General features: G+C 31.4%; 4 protein-coding genes across 8 annotated transcripts in view; 3 read left to right on the top strand and 1 right to left on the bottom strand.

The window, feature by feature from the left end:
- LOC108735806 (alpha-tocopherol transfer protein-like) overlaps window positions 1-7,475 on the bottom strand; it is a 13,933-nt gene extending 6,458 nt beyond the window's left edge. The window contains exons 1-3 of one of the 4 annotated variants that reach the window (XM_025975247.1): window positions 7,115-7,475; window positions 1,389-1,536; window positions 394-553 (exon numbers count right to left, since the gene is read on the bottom strand). In XM_025975247.1, coding sequence (XP_025831032.1) covers window positions 394-553; window positions 1,389-1,527 — 299 coding nt within the window. In that variant the 5' untranslated portion in view covers window positions 1,528-1,536; window positions 7,115-7,475. Of the gene's footprint in view, window positions 1-393; window positions 554-1,388; window positions 1,537-3,841; window positions 4,171-7,114 lie in introns of those variants that run through there. The other 3 variants (XM_025975249.1, XM_025975248.1, XM_025975246.1) reach the window with 3 other exon arrangements.
- Window positions 1-14,471, top strand: part of LOC108735877 (solute carrier family 26 member 6-like) — a 32,468-nt gene extending 17,997 nt beyond the window's left edge. For both annotated transcript variants that reach the window (XM_025975244.1, XM_025975243.1), the window contains one exon: window positions 14,405-14,471. The gene's annotated coding sequence lies outside the window, so the exon portion shown is untranslated. The remainder of the gene's footprint in view (window positions 1-14,404) is intronic.
- Window positions 8,571-10,056, top strand: LOC108735891 (thrombin inhibitor rhodniin-like). Its single transcript, XM_025975219.1, has 2 exons — window positions 8,571-8,876; window positions 9,680-10,056. Exons 1-2 carry the CDS (start codon window positions 8,652-8,654, stop codon window positions 9,902-9,904), a joined length of 450 nt encoding a protein of 149 aa, XP_025831004.1. The 5' UTR covers window positions 8,571-8,651; the 3' UTR covers window positions 9,905-10,056.
- On the top strand, window positions 12,028-18,237 carry LOC108735790 (odorant receptor coreceptor; the record flags this gene model as incomplete). Its single annotated transcript, XM_025975218.1, is given in 7 exon segments — window positions 12,028-12,162; window positions 12,218-12,327; window positions 16,465-16,674; window positions 17,495-17,594; window positions 17,656-17,760; window positions 17,939-18,094; window positions 18,151-18,237. Coding segments are annotated over 7 exon segments (867 nt in total), but the record flags the coding sequence as incomplete, so codon positions are not given.
- Window positions 18,238-18,256: the final 19 nt, after the last annotated feature.

Genomic DNA, 18,256 nt, shown 5'->3' with positions numbered 1-18,256 from the left:
CGGACTTTTTTGTAGACCCTTTTAAGATGTACAATATTGTAGTACATTATTTTGATCTATCTCGTAGGGTTCAGCCAGCGTTTGCAATGTAAGCGCAAAAAATGTGTTTATTTACGACATCACATTAGAAACCTCTAAAATTATCAGTGTTTCCCTACTATATTATGCATGTATTATACATATAAACCTTCCTCTCGAATCACTCTATCTTTTAAAAAAACCGCATCAAAATCCGTTGCGTAGTTTTAAAGATTTGAGCATACATAGGGACAGACAGCGGGAAAGCGACTTTGTTTTATACTATGTAGTGATTGTATTTCGTACAAATATTTCCAAAAGTTAATCAGTATCAGCAGTATTGTTCATTTGGTTTTGATAGGCTTTCTAACTTACATAAATTTAAGAATTTCCTGAAGTTCCGGCCTTGTAACGTCTCTGTTGGTAAATATTTCGGGTACCGCTGCTCTCATTGTGAAGTACATGTCCAATTTTCTCTTGCATTTCTCCAACGAGAACTTGCAGCCTCTCAGGAAGGTCATGATTCTTTCCTCATCTAGAATTAAAAACCAGAAAACGCATTTGTAGCAACGTATCTAATAAAAATTATTTCGAAAGCGTCAAAGTTCTAGCCGGAACCTTACACTTAATAATGGTGTAAATAATGATTCTCTTTGTAACGATTATTCCTGTCCATTTAACACTTTCTAATCTTATAAATAATAATAATTTATGCATAAAATGTGTAGTACAAAATTAGTTTGGTTGTTTTATTTTTGGTAGTTGGTACAATTTCAAAGTACTGTTTATCAATGTATAATAAATGATATCAAAAGCATGCTGACTTCTCGAACTACCTTATCAAAGGGTTACTGGAAGAAAGTTAATTTTTCGCAAACTTTCGGTACAATTTTTTCAAATTTAGAAAACGTAAGAAGTCGCTGGAAGTCAAATAATCAGGATGAAAGGAGCAGTAGACCAGTAATTTAGATATTCTAAAAGGATTGTTAAAGGTATATATCTGGAGCACCACGGCTCTGTACGGGTGCGAAACATAGAAGGTGATAGACGCAGCGGTTAAGAAAGAGATATTAAAATGAGTAGGAGAACAAAAGACGATCTGAAAGTCAATAAGAAATAGGCGAAATAGGTTAGTAGGGCACCTTCTCAGGCAATAAGGGCTAATTACAGACATATTAGAAACAGAAACGGGAGTTAAGAGGAGTAGAGGTAGACCTAGATTAGATTACTGTTCGCAAATAGTTAAGGATGTGGGCTGTTCTAGTTTTAGGGAAATGCGAAGTATAGCTCAGGATAGGAAAGAGTGGAGGTGTTCAAAGGTTAGTACAATTAATTGTAAAAGTATGTCTTAATAACACATAATATCTAACCCCACGTGTCTGGTAGATGGGGCTGCTTCTTCAACCAATCCTTCATGTGCTCCAAGTCCTTCTGGCGGGTTTCTACATTTTCATTGAGTTCCTTCCTTATCATAACTTGCATATCGGGCGACGGTTGAATGAGTGTCATTTTGTCTTTCTAACAAAAATAAAAAGATAATAAAACAACTTGCGTAATGCAATTATTGCAAGTACAGCAGCATAAATATTTATAGACAAAGAATAAATAAAAAAAAACAACCTTTAATTTGGTGTTTAATAGTTTATTTATTCAAGTCTTAATTGCCAACTGGAGGTCAATTAGCGTACATGCAAATGTTTGACTATTTAGGCTGATTGAATTTAAAATTTTGAGAAAACAACAGCAAAAACTAATTAATTAATTAGTGATAAGCCATCACTTTGCATCAAAATGGCCTAGAACTATACAAATTAGTAATATTTGATGGCTAAGAAACCTTCATCCTAAATGTATTACCAAACTGAGGTGTTACGTTTTTAATGTTTTGCTGATGTACATTATACGTTCTCTCTGAAAAATTATTAGGATAATTGTTGATAAATATGCAAACTGTGAACGACATCAGTTTTTACTTGAAAATGAATCATTAACTGTAGAAAATTTAGGTTCAGTTTCACAAGTGATCTTTATTTGAAAAGGATAACTATCCTGCAATAAATTCGTTTTAAATTTTTCAAATACGTCAACAGAGACAAGAATCTTTGACCCAAGGCTACAAGTATAATAAATACGACTATCAAATTTTTTATTCATTCTCAGTATTACAACCTGTTTCTACATAATACACTTCTTAAATTGTTGTAAAAATATTTTGGGATTTTCGGTATTAATTCGTAAAGGAAATTTTTTTGTTTGTCACATTTTTGTTCTCGATATTTGCCAATAGCTTTCTTAAAATTTTCTTGCGACGCATAAGTAAGACAGGAAGTGTAGTTTTATAGTTTTTCCTTTGATCTCAGATCAAATAATTTTAATAAAACCATCGGACCATGAAGCCCGCCGTGGGACAAAGTACGAAATGTAATATACCCATTTCGCTTCAATTGTTCTATTACATACTCGAATATATTTGTTGCTCCATGAAAGAAATTATAATATTATTATTTATGTGTCGGAAAAAACATGATGGCCTACTTTTCTTTTGACTTACTTTCGTTTTCGTTATTGGTTGCATAATGTCTGTAGTTATAACATAGAGAAGTAATTTTAACTTTCTACATGTATACATAGATAAACATATACATACGTCTGTGCATATATATATATATAGTAACAAGTCAGCTGAGTCATCATTTTCAACTTGACTACTTGACCTGAAGTCGGAAAAAATACTAATTACACGAAAGAAAAATTTCCGCTTTTCAATCAACTGAATTTTTGATTTGATTGTCGTCCATCACCAATATCTACACTCAAAATGCTGTAGAAAATGTCAGACTTTAAATTAACAATGTTTTAAAATAGTTTTAACCGCTAAAATGCAGTGAAGGGTCTCGAAATTTCAAATTAAAACTTAAATAATGCTTTTAAGTGAGGTAAAGGGTTTTATTAATCGTAAACATAGGCCCTTCTTAGAGCTTCATTTAACTCTAACAAATAATTAATCGTGAAGTTGATGTCAAGTTCTTAAGTTAGTTTTGGACCCCAAAAAATGAAATGTCTTAATTTTAGATTGAGATAGATTTAGTGGCAAATCTCTTCTTATAGCTCGAAGCATCTATCTGTATGTCACAGTTGTTTGATCTTTTGAGCTTTGTTAATTGTTTAATAGACAAAACAATTTTTTAACCGATCGATTATTCAATCTATTAATTATGGCTATTATAATAATTGCGCCAAATGCGTCACAAAATTTTGAAGAATTCATTTGCTAAGTGGTAATAGTCCTGTTTGTCATTATCCTTTTTTATCCTTTTCAAGTCGAATTTAAAACGAAACCTTAATTATTGATAACTGATGACTGAGATATTGTTTAATTGGGCTGTAAATGAATTAATAGTTGAATAGTTTAACCCTAATGCTTCCAATACTTCTAAAATTTATCTTACAACACATTTTTCGACATGTTACACATATTTTGTAATGTAATAAGGAAGTGGAAGTAAATGGCAAATACTTTTTGTTTGCTTTCCCAAAAGTTAGTAATCGTTTTCTCTTTTCTTATTATTCTCAAATAATCAGTTACAAAATGGTATTCTTTAAAAATTAGTTAACAACATTGAAATTCTTTTAATTTTTGTGACTATTTAAAATCAAAATACATAGAAAATTGTGGAACTGTACATGAAAGCAATTTCTTTGGCAATTACGAACCGGAAGTTGTAAATGCTAAGAGAAATTTCTTGGTGTAACATTTCACTTGCTTCACAGCAAGGGAAATCGAAGCGATATCGATCAAAAACTAGAAAATCTTTCAACTCACTGTTAAAGTTTAATTTCCTGTTTCTTCTGCCAAAAAGTTAGTCATTCACACCTACCACGTGTTTTTTGTTGAAGAAGAAGCACTCGGAGTCTGTTCTGTCTCTAGAGACAGACTTTCAACTGTTTGTCTTACCAGTTTTCAAACTAAACCAACTTTTTACCGTGAAACTGGTTTTATACGAATGGTCGTTCACGGTCTGTTGTCAGTTTATTAAATCCTGCACTGACCATTGAACATGAACCATACAAGTACTACCTGGTGAACGACTTTCACCTTATTTTCCCCCAAGACGACGAAGAAGACTGTGGTACGGTGCCCCAGGTCCTTCTCTTTCCGAAATCATTTCTCATTCGGCGCGTCCGTTACTTTTAGTAAAGAGGATCTAATTTGGATTAGTAACAACTAGATCTCTAAGTTAATTAAAGTTGTTAACTGGGTTTACTAGTTTTCCATGAAGGAAAATGAAAATTTTCCTTGAACAAAACAGAAAACAAATTATTTATTGCATTGCAACAAATTTAATTCGATGAGATGGAAAACCGTTTTCAATTTTCATGAAAAGTAATCGAAGTCGATGGTGGAAAAACGAATTTTCATGTAAAAGAGAACTTGGTACAATTAAGCTTTCTATTTAAAATACTTCTGCTTTGTTGGAGAAAATTAGATTGTCATGGAAAACGTGTATTTTTCATAAAAGTTTCTAGTCAATTCAACAAATTTTCTTACAGGAAAACTCTATTTTAATTAGATCTGCATTATATAGAAAAATCGTTCTTTATATTTAACGAAATATATTTCCAAAGTTGAATGTCTAAGAAAAATACTATTTTCTTGAAATTAAGTAAATTTTCAAGACTGTAAGTTGAATTTTCAAGAAACTTAATCAATTTTTACTGATGAAAATTTCGTTTACATAGAACGCTATCTATTCACTTTTATGGAGTACAATCGAAAAAAAATTTGTTTATTACACGTAGAAAAAATAACTTCTACAGACACAAACTAAACCATTAAAAAACAAATTGTTGTAGCATTGTAAAAAAAGTATCAAACAGTTTTATAGAGGGTCATTGTTTTTTTTGAAACGCTTTTGAATTTTCTTGGATAAAAGGTATCACAGAAATGCAAAATACAAGCACAAACGTTGGAAGTGTTTTTAACAAATGCGTATAAAGACGTAAAGATAAAGATAATATTTTAATGTAAGTTTCATTAGTGATAAGCCATCACTTTGCATCAAAATGGCCTAGAACTATACAAATTAGTAATATTTGATGGCAAAGAAACCTTCATCCTAAATGTATTACCAAACTGAGGTGTTACGTTTTTAATGTTTTGCTGATGTACATTATACGTTCTCTCTGAAAAATTATTAGGATAATTGTTGATAAATATGCAAACTGTGAACGACATCAGTTTTTACTTGAAAATGAATCATTAACTGTAGAAAATTTAGGTTCAGTTTCACAAGTGATCTTTATTTGAAAAGGATAACTATCCTGCAATAAATTCGTTTTAAATTTTTCAAATACGTCAACAGAGACAAGAATCTTTGACCCAAGGCTACAAGTATAATAAATACGACTATCAAATTTTTTATTCATTCTCAGTATTACAACCTGTTTCTACATAATACACTTCTTAAATTGTTGTAAAAATATTTTGGGATTTTCGGTATTTATTCGTAAAGGAAATTTTTTGGTTTGTCACATTTTTGTTCTCGATATTTGCCAATAGCTTTCTTAAAATTTTCTTGCGACGCATAAGTAAGACAGGAAGTGTAGTTTTATAGTTTTTCCTTTGATCTCAGATCAAATAATTTTAATAAAACCATCGGACCATGAAGCCCGCCGTGGGACAAAGTACGAAATGTAATATACCCATTTCGCTTCAATTGTTCTATTACATACTCGAATATATTTGTTGCTCCATGAAAGAAATTATAATATTATTATTTATGTGTCGGAAAAAACATGATGGCCTACTTTTCTTTTGACTTACTTTCGTTTTCGTTATTGGTTGCATAATGTCTGTAGTTATAACATAGAGAAGTAATTTTAACTTTCTACATGTATACATAGATAAACATATACATACGTCTGTGCATATATATATATATAGTAACAAGTCAGCTGAGTCATCATTTTCAACTTGACTACTTGACCTGAAGTCGGAAAAAATACTAATTACACGAAAGAAAAATTTCCGCTTTTCAATCAACTGAATTTTTGATTTGATTGTCGTCCATCACCAATATCTACACTCAAAATGCTGTAGAAAATGTCAGACTTTAAATTAACAATGTTTTAAAATAGTTTTAACCGCTAAAATGCAGTGAAGGGTCTCGAAATTTCAAATTAAAACTTAAATAATGCTTTTAAGTGAGGTAAAGGGTTTTATTAATCGTAAACATAGGCCCTTCTTAGAGCTTCATTTAACTCTAACAAATAATTAATCGTGAAGTTGATGTCAAGTTCTTAAGTTAGTTTTGGACCCCAAAAAATGAAATGTCTTAATTTTAGATTGAGATAGATTTAGTGGCAAATCTCTTCTTATAGCTCGAAGCATCTATCTGTATGTCACAGTTGTTTGATCTTTTGAGCTTTGTTAATTGTTTAATAGACAAAACAATTTTTTAACCGATCGATTATTCAATCTATTAATTATGGCTATTATAATAATTGCGCCAAATGCGTCACAAAATTTTGAAGAATTCATTTGCTAAGTGGTAATAGTCCTGTTTGTCATTATCCTTTTTTATCCTTTTCAAGTCGAATTTAAAACGAAACCTTAATTATTGATAACTGATGACTGAGATATTGTTTAATTGGGCTGTAAATGAATTAATAGTTGAATAGTTTAACCCTAATGCTTCCAATACTTCTAAAATTTATCTTACAACACATTTTTCGACATGTTACACATATTTTGTAATGTAATAAGGAAGTGGAAGTAAATGGCAAATACTTTTTGTTTGCTTTCCCAAAAGTTAGTAATCGTTTTCTCTTTTCTTATTATTCTCAAATAATCAGTTACAAAATGGTATTCTTTAAAAATTAGTTAACAACATTGAAATTCTTTTAATTTTTGTGACTATTTAAAATCAAAATACATAGAAAATTGTGGAACTGTACATGAAAGCAATTTCTTTGGCAATTACGAACCGGAAGTTGTAAATGCTAAGAGAAATTTCTTGGTGTAACATTTCACTTGCTTCACAGCAAGGGAAATCGAAGCGATATCGATCAAAAACTAGAAAATCTTTCAACTCACTGTTAAAGTTTAATTTCCTGTTTCTTCTGCCAAAAAGTTAGTCATTCACACCTACCACGTGTTTTTTGTTGAAGAAGAAGCACTCAGAGTCTGTTCTGTCTCTAGAGACAGACTTTCAACTGTTTGTCTTACCAGTTTTCAAACTAAACCAACTTTTTACCGTGAAACTGGTTTTATACGAATGGTCGTTCACGGTCTGTTGTCAGTTTATTAAATCCTGCACTGACCATTGAACATGAACCATACAAGTACTACCTGGTGAACGACTTTCACCTTATTTTCCCCCAAGACGACGAAGAAGACTGTGGTACGGTGCCCCAGGTCCTTCTCTTTCCGAAATCATTTCTCATTCGGCGCGTCCGTTACTTTAAGTAAAGAGGATCTAATTTGGATTAGTAACAACTAGATCTCTAAGTTAATTAAAGTTGTTAACTGGGTTTACTAGTTTTCCATGAAGGAAAATGAAAATTTTCCTTGAACAAAACAGAAAACAAATTATTTATTGCATTGCAACAAATTTAATTCGATGAGATGGAAAACCGTTTTCAATTTTCATGAAAAGTAATCGAAGTCGATGGTGGAAAAACGAATTTTCATGTAAAAGAGAACTTGGTACAATTAAGCTTTCTATTTAAAATACTTCTGCTTTGTTGGAGAAAATTAGATTGTCATGGAAAACGTGTATTTTTCATAAAAGTTTCTAGTCAATTCAACAAATTTTCTTACAGGAAAACTCTATTTTAATTAGATCTGCATTATATAGAAAAATCGTTCTTTATATTTAACGAAATATATTTCCAAAGTTGAATGTCTAAGAAAAATACTATTTTCTTGAAATTAAGTAAATTTTCAAGACTGTAAGTTGAATTTTCAAGAAACTTAATCAATTTTTACTGATGAAAATTTCGTTTACATAGAACGCTATCTATTCACTTTTATGGAGTACAATCGAAAAAAAATTTGTTTATTACACGTAGAAAAAATAACTTCTACAGACACAAACTAAACCATTAAAAAACAAATTGTTGTAGCATTGTAAAAAAAGTATCAAACAGTTTTATAGAGGGTCATTGTTTTTTTTGAAACGCTTTTGAATTTTCTTGGATAAAAGGTATCACAGAAATGCAAAATACAAGCACAAACGTTGGAAGTGTTTTTAACAAATGCGTATAAAGACGTAAAGATAAAGATAATATTTTAATGTAAGTTTCAACAAGACCTAATAAAACAATACCAATAACCCCTTATTTTTATTGTTTTTTAATGTCTCTCGTCGTCAGTAAATAATTCCAGAGTTATCGACCGTTTCACCTGAAATTTTGATGAGTAGATTTGTTTATTTACTAAAGCAAAATCCACACTGACTGTTTACAATTACTAACTAAGAAATGATAAGATAAAATTGTCTATTTAAATTCTTCAACCTGCACGATAAATTATTATTTTTATTCTGTTAATCAAAGGTAATCCATTAAATTCGCTAGTAGCGATTGTTAAAATCAATCATATAAGTATTATTGTTTAAATTTATTTCGAAATGGAATTTGTTTCTACAATTTTGTGCATCTCGGCGATATTTGCTGTGGTTTCGTCATCTTCCCTTCCTGTTGATGACGATCCTTGCCTGTGTTCTCGAGAATTTAAGCCAGTTTGTGGTACCGATGGGAAGACGTACTCCAATAGATGTATGCTCGAATGTAGGAAATTCATGACGAAAGATGAGACCCTCGAAGTGGCTAAAGAAGGACCTTGCGAACGCCAAGATTTCTGAAACAATAAGGTGGCTTCTTAGAGATCTTTTTTTTTGTGAAGTGACTTTTCAACGGTTTGGTCTTTTTGATCATGAAACTGGTGGTGGATTGTATCATTTATTTAAATAACATATAATCAACACATTACATACGTAGTAGACAATATACGTATTAAAGATTTTACACAATTTTTTGTCAGTTAAATATTAGTGAAGTCAATTTAAGGATTTCGATAATGGAAAGACGAAAATCCATTATTAAAGGTGTGTTTGGGTGCGAAATGTGGACGGTGGGTGCTTCGAAAGTTAGAAAACGTTTGAACTGTGATGTTACACGAAGATTGTGAAAATATCTGGGATAGAAAAAGGATTTAACAAAATTTGAAAAAGTATGAAGACAGAGTACGTTATAGAAGTCACTGAAAGAAACTTTAGCTAACCCTTTGATGACTTTATGAAAGTTAGACATTTATTAATCCTGGACAATAAAAAATATTTAGAGTGTCTCTAATCCCGAAGGATAAAATCCTGACCGACAGATTTCGTTAAAAACCTCGTAATTTACAATAATACAACATTTCTGAAAAACTGATCGGGTTCGACCAGTGTAGCTTCACTTTATTTATCTAATCATTTATGATGTATGTGTCAACATTATCTAATTGGCCTTCAAAGTCTGGAACTTCTGAGAATCTAACACTTTCAGAACCAAACCGATCATACGTGTTTTAAACTTTGCAAGAATAAGAAGTGTCTTTTAGATTGTGCAATTTTGAAAAAGTTTTTTCGTTCGCATCCAATCGAAGAAAAAGTAGCAAATTCTACTGCAATTCAAGATGAAGATAATTTCGTTGATTTTTTGTATCTTCGTTTTTCTCTGGTCCTTTGCGAGTGCCCAGGAGAATTGCATTTGCACTTTAGAATACAAACCCCTTTGTGGAACCGATAATAACACATACGACAACGAATGCCTCTTCAAATGTAACCAGAAAAGGAGCAAGAACCTAAGCATTGCAAGAAGTGGACCTTGTGATGGTTAATTCTGATCTATTTGGAAATCTGATTTTTTTGTTGTAATCTTTGTTAAATGCTACTGTTAATATTTTGACGCCGTAATACATACACATATGAATGTATAAATGCTTATAATGTACTAATAACTAATACAGTAAATCACTAATTTTGATTATTATTTTTTTTTTAATTTAAAAATTGTTTCAGCATAATTAACCGGGTTTGACGAGTTAGTTTAACCGTAAGAAGTTGAATTTCATAATAAATAATAATTATCTTGAATTGCAAGTTTATTAATTCCNAAATTTTAGGTTCAGTAGTTTCGGAGATAGGGAGGGAATGGTCAATTTTCATCTAATTTTTTAAATAACTTTAAAATTACAAAAAATATATATTTGAGATCCTTACAACAAGCCCTTTCATTTGATATGTCACACGGTACAGTTTGCAAAACTTCTTTTTAATTTTCTATTGGTCCCCCAAAATGACTCCCATGTTCAAAACTATTTTCTATATTTTTTTCAAAATTTTAGGTTCAGTAGTTTCGGAGATAGGGAGGGAATGGTCAATTTTCATCTAATTTTTTAAATAACTTTAAAATTACAAAAAATATATATTTGAGATCCTTACAACAAGCCCTTTCATTTGATATGTCACACGGTACAGTTTGCAAAACTTCTTTTTAATTTTCTATTGGTCCCCCAAAATGACTCCCATGTTCAAAACTATTTTCTATATTTTTTTCAAAATTTTAGGTTCAGTAGTTTCGGAGATAGGGAGGGAATGGTCAATTTTCATCTAATTTTTTAAATAACTTTAAAATTACAAAAAATATATATTTGAGATCCTTACAACAAGCCCTTTCATTTGATATGTCACACGGTACAGTTTGCAAAACTTCTTTTTAATTTTCTATTGGTCCCCCAAAATGACTCCCATGTTCAAAACTATTTTCTATATTTTTTTCAAAATTTTAGGTTCAGTAGTTTCGGAGATAGGGAGGGAATGGTCAATTTTCATCTAATTTTTTAAATAACTTTAAAATTACAAAAAATATATATTTGAGACCCTTACAACAAGCCCTATCATTTGATATGTCACACGGTACAGTTTGCAAAACTTTTTTTTTAATTTCCCACTGGCCCCTTCAAAAATTACCCCCATGTTCAAGGTTAATTTATTTACGTAATGCGTCCGTGTTTGGGTCACAGAAATTCACATGTGTACTAAATTATTAACTTAATCGATCCAGTACCCTATAAGGGTTCCGTTTTTCATTCGGACTTACGGAACCCTAAAAAAGACTTCAATGTAAAATATCATCGGCTGTAATTCATTAAAAATAGCACATTTACGAGTGGATAAATAACCAAGTATACAAATAACACTGATAAAAAGGTACTTGTAAATTACCCGCGATAAAGGTCAAGGATTATATTTAGATTATCGTATTATTAAGAATAAGGTGCTCCAAATACGTACAACATTGTAATCAAACAAAAATATTAAAACTGTTTTGACGCTTTTACTATCAAATAGAATTTGTATTTCTTCGCGAAANTTTTGGTAGTTGGTACAATTTCAAAGTACTGTTTATCAATGTATAATAAATGATATCAAAAGCATGCTGACTTCTCGAACTACCTTATCAAAGGGTTACTGGAAGAAAGTTAATTTTTCGCAAACTTTCGGTACAATTTTTTCAAATTTAGAAAACGTAAGAAGTCGCTGGAAGTCAAATAATCAGGATGAAAGGAGCAGTAGACCAGTAATTTAGATATTCTAAAAGGATTGTTAAAGGTATATATCTGGAGCACCACGGCTCTGTACGGGTGCGAAACATAGAAGGTGATAGACGCAGCGGTTAAGAAAGAGATATTAAAATGAGTAGGAGAACAAAAGACGATCTGAAAGTCAATAAGAAATAGGCGAAATAGGTTAGTAGGGCACCTTCTCAGGCAATAAGGGCTAATTACAGACATATTAGAAACAGAAACGGGAGTTAAGAGGAGTAGAGGTAGACCTAGATTAGATTACTGTTCGCAAATAGTTAAGGATGTGGGATGTTCTAGTTTTAGGAAAATGCGAAAATTAGCTCAGGATAGGAAAGAGTGCAGGAGTCTGACGACCTTATGATAAGGAATAATTAATAAATTTGCTGCAGGTGTATTACGTATTTATTTCCATGATACATGCCAATTTGATGGATGTCCTTTTGTGTTCCTGGCTGATTTTTGCATGCGAGCAATTAATGCATTTGAAGGAAATTTTAAAACCCCTCATGGTAATCGAACTAGGAAAATTTTTGAAAATCTTTTCTTGTATATATTACCTTTTAGGAATTGTCTGCAACGTTAGACACATACGTCCCCAAAACGGCTGACCTATTTAGAGCCCCCGGTCCCAATTGTATCTCTCGCTCGATTTCGTCAGTAAATCAATACAACGAGTAAAAATATATCGGTTACTTCATTTTGCTCAAACAATTACGTAAAATGTCGTTAAGTCTCTCAAGACTCAAGACCATTCCTGTTTCATTTCTCATTATTACATTTATGTATTTTTGTATGACCGAACAACACTGCATTTATTTTAAGCTAAAACTCATTAATACTTTTGTGTTTAATCCAGTAATTAAGTCGGCGCTATGTTAGATATAAAAATGTTCCGGCTTCTAGAAAGCATTAAAAACTCCCTATTTCACAATCCATCTCTCTCTCTTTGTTGTGAAATTAATTATATCTCGGTTCGCGTTTATGACACACTACAGGCGAACCGTGTAGAGGCTTACAGTTAAAAAAATTAACAACAATCTTACGTTAGACACATATAAAGATAATTACAGAACCGAATCGAGGTACAAGAATCGTTATTGTATCTGTAATATTAATTAAAAGATGCTTCGACCTAGTTTATGAGCATAGAATTTAATTAAAATACGAAAATAACTCAAAATGTTTTCATTATTAACGCGGTGCGCTTTAGTTAACACTAATTCCTAGTAAACGATATAGATAGGCAAAAAAAAAAGAAATCTAACCCTTCTAGTTCACCCCCCTAAAATTCAATTAATAACGAAAATTTTTTTGACCTTTAATAGTCCAAATATTTTTTGTATATGTACGCTAGTGATAGGATAGTTTGTGTTGCCCCGATAAATTTTAATTAATGAATTTATTTTTTTGAGATAATTGCTGCTATATAAATAAAATTGACTCAAAAAAATAAATTCATTNAAATATTTTTTGTATATGTACGCTAGTGATAGGATAGTTTGTGTTGCCCTGATAAATCTTAATCAATGTATTTTTTTTTTGAGATAATTGCTGCTATATAAATAAAATTGACTCATAAGATTATACTATAATAATTGCTCTACACCAAATTAACTGTTTGATGCTTGCCATTTGTATTACTTCAAAATACATAGTAACTACACATTAATTAATTGTATTTCCTTGCCTGAATGCATCTACCATATCAAAAAAATGTTGCGAAATCTAATATTATTTAATAAGTATCAGCTTGAAATGGTTTGAATTCTTTTTAATAGGATATTACCAAAAGATACCCTTTCACTTCTTTATGTATATGTATACAGTTCGTTAGTAAAAAATATAATAATCTTCTAGACGCTTCTATTGGATTAAGTGTTTAAAATTAGTTTAATGTCAGGTAAATTTTTAAAACGTAGATTTGTTTGCGTTCTGGTATGTATACACAATTCTTTCTGTACGTTTTTTAATAGAAAAAATTGAATCATTTTGATGTACCCATGATGAAAGTAAACATAAGCAACCTTCCCCTATTTTTTCAAGGCATTCTTCAAATGACTTTTGCGAGGTTTGAACATGTTTAACTTTACTTTATTTTTTTTTTTTATTAAATAAACTTAATGTTTTTAAGACGCCGGGATTAAATAAGGCAGTTTGTTTATCAGGGGGTCGTTTTGATCAATAATATTTCGATTAAGTAGTGGGTGGTCGTTAAAAATTGATGGGACCAAAATTATAGGGTAACTATCGTTAAGGGATGTAATATCTAATAAATTTTATAAGAGACATGATCTGTCACATGGTATTAGTCTGTACCAATGAAAAATAGAGCTGCAACCCCATTGGACCGCGTAATAATGAGTGTCCCCCAGTCCTTGCATGGCATTGGTATTGAATTATTTTATGACTTACGTTAGATATATCGGTGACTTTTACAAAATTATTATTACGAAGAATTTTTGGAAGTAACAGTGACAAAAACAGGTACATTTTAATTTAATTGTCATAATTATCATACTCAAAAAAAGAAACTTAGTTTCTTTACTGATAACAAACTTAATTATCAGTAGTCGCATTAGATAATAAGTAAAACTTTTTTAGATTAAACTTATTTTGAATAACAATTTAAAAGAATGTACTTAATAATGTCATTAATTGTTGTTCAGGGGTTGAAACCCCAACCTTACGGTATCAGTATCATATTTTTGGATTTTTTAAAATTAATATTCAATTTCTTCCTTTTTGTTGTAGAGAAAAAATGAAATTTAAAAAAGTCGGTTTAGTGGCGGACCTAATGCCTAACATTCGTCTAATGCAGGCTTCTGGTCATTTTTTATTTAATTATTACGACAACATGGGGGGTATGATGCACTTAATAAGGGTTGGCTACTGCTGGACGGTGTTGATTCTACTTCTTTTCCAATTTGGGTAAATTAATATAACTAATATTTCTATATTATTACACCAAAAAGTAGATATTAATGTATGCATAAATTACAGGGGCGCATTTGGAAATTTAATTGTAGAAGCTGACGATGTAAACGATTTAGCAGCAAACACAATAACAGTACTATTTTTCACCCATTGTATTACTAAATATGTTTACTTTGCAGTACGATCTAAACTATTCTACAGGTAAAAAAGGATTTATAATTTTTTTTCTTGGTGAGATTTAACACAAACATTTGTAGGACATTCGGTATATGGAATCAAAGTAACAGTCACCCCCTGTTTGTTGAATCTAATAATAGATACCATGCTGTGGCACTAAAGAAAATGAGAATACTTTTATCGGCTGTCGTAGCTTTCACCGTTTGTAGTGCAATTGGTAAAGATATTAAAAACAATTTTTATTTTTTGGTTTCCATTAATTTAAATTTAAGCGTGGACAACACTGACTTTTTTTGACGAAAGCGCGAGGGAAAGACCCGACCCCGAAAATGAAAATATCACCGTTACGACACAACTCCCTAAATTGCTAGTAAAGTCCTGGTTACCCTATAATGCTATGTCAGGGATGAAGCATTCCCTAACATTTGGATTTCAGGTGAAAAAATATACACATTAACGAATATTAATTAAAACAATATTATATTAAATTGCATGTGAACATAATTATTATTTTTATAAAACGCAATCAACATCATTAATGATAATACAACAGTAGGGATAGATATACAAGGGCAAAAGATTAGTATACTTAGATTTGCAGATGATATAGCAGTATTACCATCCAGCTAGGAGAAGTTAGAGATAGCTTTAAATAAAATAAAAATAAAACAAAAATACTGGTATGCGTGGGAAAAAAAAGTAGGGAAAGAGCGAATGTAAAGATAGGAGACGAAAAATTATAAAAANTTCGGGCGTGTTCTATCCTGGACTCCAATTTTCTCTGAAGCTGACGAGTGGTGGGCGGCTGATAATTTCTTGGAGGAGATCGACCATCGCTTCCTGCGCTCGAACTATCACTGTTCTGTAAATTTAACTGATTGCAATTTTCTGAATCATTCGCTTCCATATTAAACATCTATCCAACTTTAAATTACAATTACCTGGATGTTCTATTTAATTTTGAACTAGCTTTACCAAAAATGAGGTAAAATTTACTTTTCGTGTTTTTAAAGTGTACAGTACTGTCAAAAAATTTTGTCTGTACACTTAGACTCTGGTGATATAATGAATAAATAATTATGAAGGAGTATAAAAACCTATTTACAGTATTCAATATAAACCAGGGGTGTACCTAGGCAGGAGCGTGGAGGGTTGTGACAGCCCCCCCCAAATTTTGATGTCAATCAGCCAATACCAGAATTGGCATTTTTAGTGAATTTGACTTACTGTTACTTGCAATTTTTACCGTGAATTACTTACAAGTCTTTTTTCCGTTATAATTACTAACCATTTTTGCTGTCCCAAAAAATGTTCTGGTTGAATCAACATTTTTAACAAAATTCGACCTCCTCCCCAATCCCAACTAATGCTGCTCAGTATACATAATAAAAAACGTTTTCGTAAAAGTTTTAAACACAAATTTTCATTCAATGAAGAATCTGTACCTAGCCTTTTGGGATATGATAAGTAAATAATATTATAAACCAGTCATCAACGTAAGGTCTCCAGCATAAAGATTGGGTATGACTGGTTGGGCATTTTGCCATTCATCTGTTTCTCAAAAACTAGAGGAACTTGGGTACATATCTAATTATCTGAGAACAGTAATCTAATATAGGATTCTTAAATCCTGTTTCTGCTTCTAATATGTTTCTAACCAGCCCTTTGTGTCTGTCTGTCGCATTAATTTCTTCTTTCAGCTTACTCAATAGACTAGGATGATCCCTGACAGAACGTCTACATTTACTCATAAATAACCAGGAATTCAATGTCCACTATCGCAGTGGGGCATTGCAAACGTTTGCATCTGGTGGTGGGGGTATCGGACCCAATGGTCTTACTAAGAGGCAGGAGCAAATGGTCAGATCTGCTATTAAATATTGGGTCGAAAGGCATAAGCATGTCGTAAGGTAAAATAATTACTTTATAAATAAACTAGGTATAATTCCTGGCGTTGTCCAGGTCATCTTGATCGTAAAAATAAAAAGAATGTGTTGTATCGGCCGGGGATAGAACCCGGGCATTGCAATCGAACAAGTGAGGTGTTTGATCCAATATATACAATATTTTACTGGTCAGAATTTTAATCGCTTTGGATTAGTACTTATTCAAATATTTTTACCCAAATTAGTACCAGTTGAACCAAACGTTACCTAATCTAGTACCAGCCTAACCTAAGTCAATTTTAATTATTTTTTTAATTAAACTAACCGAACTTAGTGTTTTACTTTTCTTTTATTAATCCAGAATCCTTCCTCGGAGTTAATAACGATTCACTTAAGTATATAAATTAAAATTGAACAGAAAATATAGAGTATAAATGTTATATTTTTGTTGAAACTGTATTTAATTCTTCCTTAAATTAGAGATCATACATTTATATCTTACACATACACACATATAATAAGTTCTAATGTCATTATCCAACTTTCGTCGGTCGTTTTCATGAATAATAAAAGCGCGTAGCTGTCAACACTTGTACAATAAAAATTTTTCCCATAACGTCGAGTGGGTAAAAAGGAAGGTCGAGTATAGAATGGGTCGATAGCTTAATAGGTGGTCATCTACCGTAAATTATTAATCCACATTTGTAGGAATTACATACGTCAGGATAATTAGGATTGAATTTACAAAATTGGAAAAACAATAAATACGTAATATTTTTAGCGCAAATAGGTACATTTGTTTATTTATTTATGGGACCCAATTAACGAATTATTTATGCCTTAGACTAGTCACCGCAATCGGGGACAGTTATGGGGTAGCTTTACTATTGCATATGTTAACATCTACAGTAATGCTAACTCTTCTTGCGTATCAGGCCACAAAGGTATTTCAAAAAAATGAGTTAAAAATGTTATTTGTACCTAAATATATTCGTTTTTTACCAGATTACTGGCGTTACCCCGTATGCAGCGTCTGTACTGGGTTACCTGGTCTATGCCTTAGCTCAAGTGTTTCATTTCTGTATTTTTGGTAACAGGCTAATCGAGGAGGTAAAAAAAAAATTGTTATTGAACGTTTCGCATAAAATAAGTTTCATCTTCAAGTCATGCATTAAAATATTTTTCTTATTGGTTTCTCTAAATAATATAAAATAAGTATTGTTTAAAGCGTTAGGTTTTTTAAGGGTAAAAAAAATTTTATTGGCACGTTTCGTACCCTTTGCTGTAGAGCTCTTCAGTGATGGAGGCAGCATACAGCTGCCATTGGTACGACGGTTCCGAAGAGGCAAAAACTTTTGTGCAAATTGTTTGTCAACAATGTCAAAAAGCCATGTCCATATCGGGGGCTAAATTTTTTACCATATCTCTCGACTTATTTGCCTCAGTAAGTGTATTTGTTTAAATATTATATATTTTTTTTTTAATATACCGTATCTTCAGGTTTTGGGGGCAACTGTTACATACTTTATGGTCTTAATACAACTGAAATAGTTTTTTATTACGTTTCCACATATTTTTTTCTTTGCTATTTTTCTAGTTGTTATAT

The sequence above is a fragment of the Agrilus planipennis genome, unplaced genomic scaffold (genome assembly GCF_000699045.2).
Source record: "Agrilus planipennis isolate EAB-ADULT unplaced genomic scaffold, Apla_2.0 scaffold69, whole genome shotgun sequence".
NCBI classification, from domain to species: domain Eukaryota; kingdom Metazoa; phylum Arthropoda; class Insecta; order Coleoptera; family Buprestidae; genus Agrilus; species Agrilus planipennis.
This window is presented reverse-complemented; position numbering and strand designations above follow the sequence as displayed.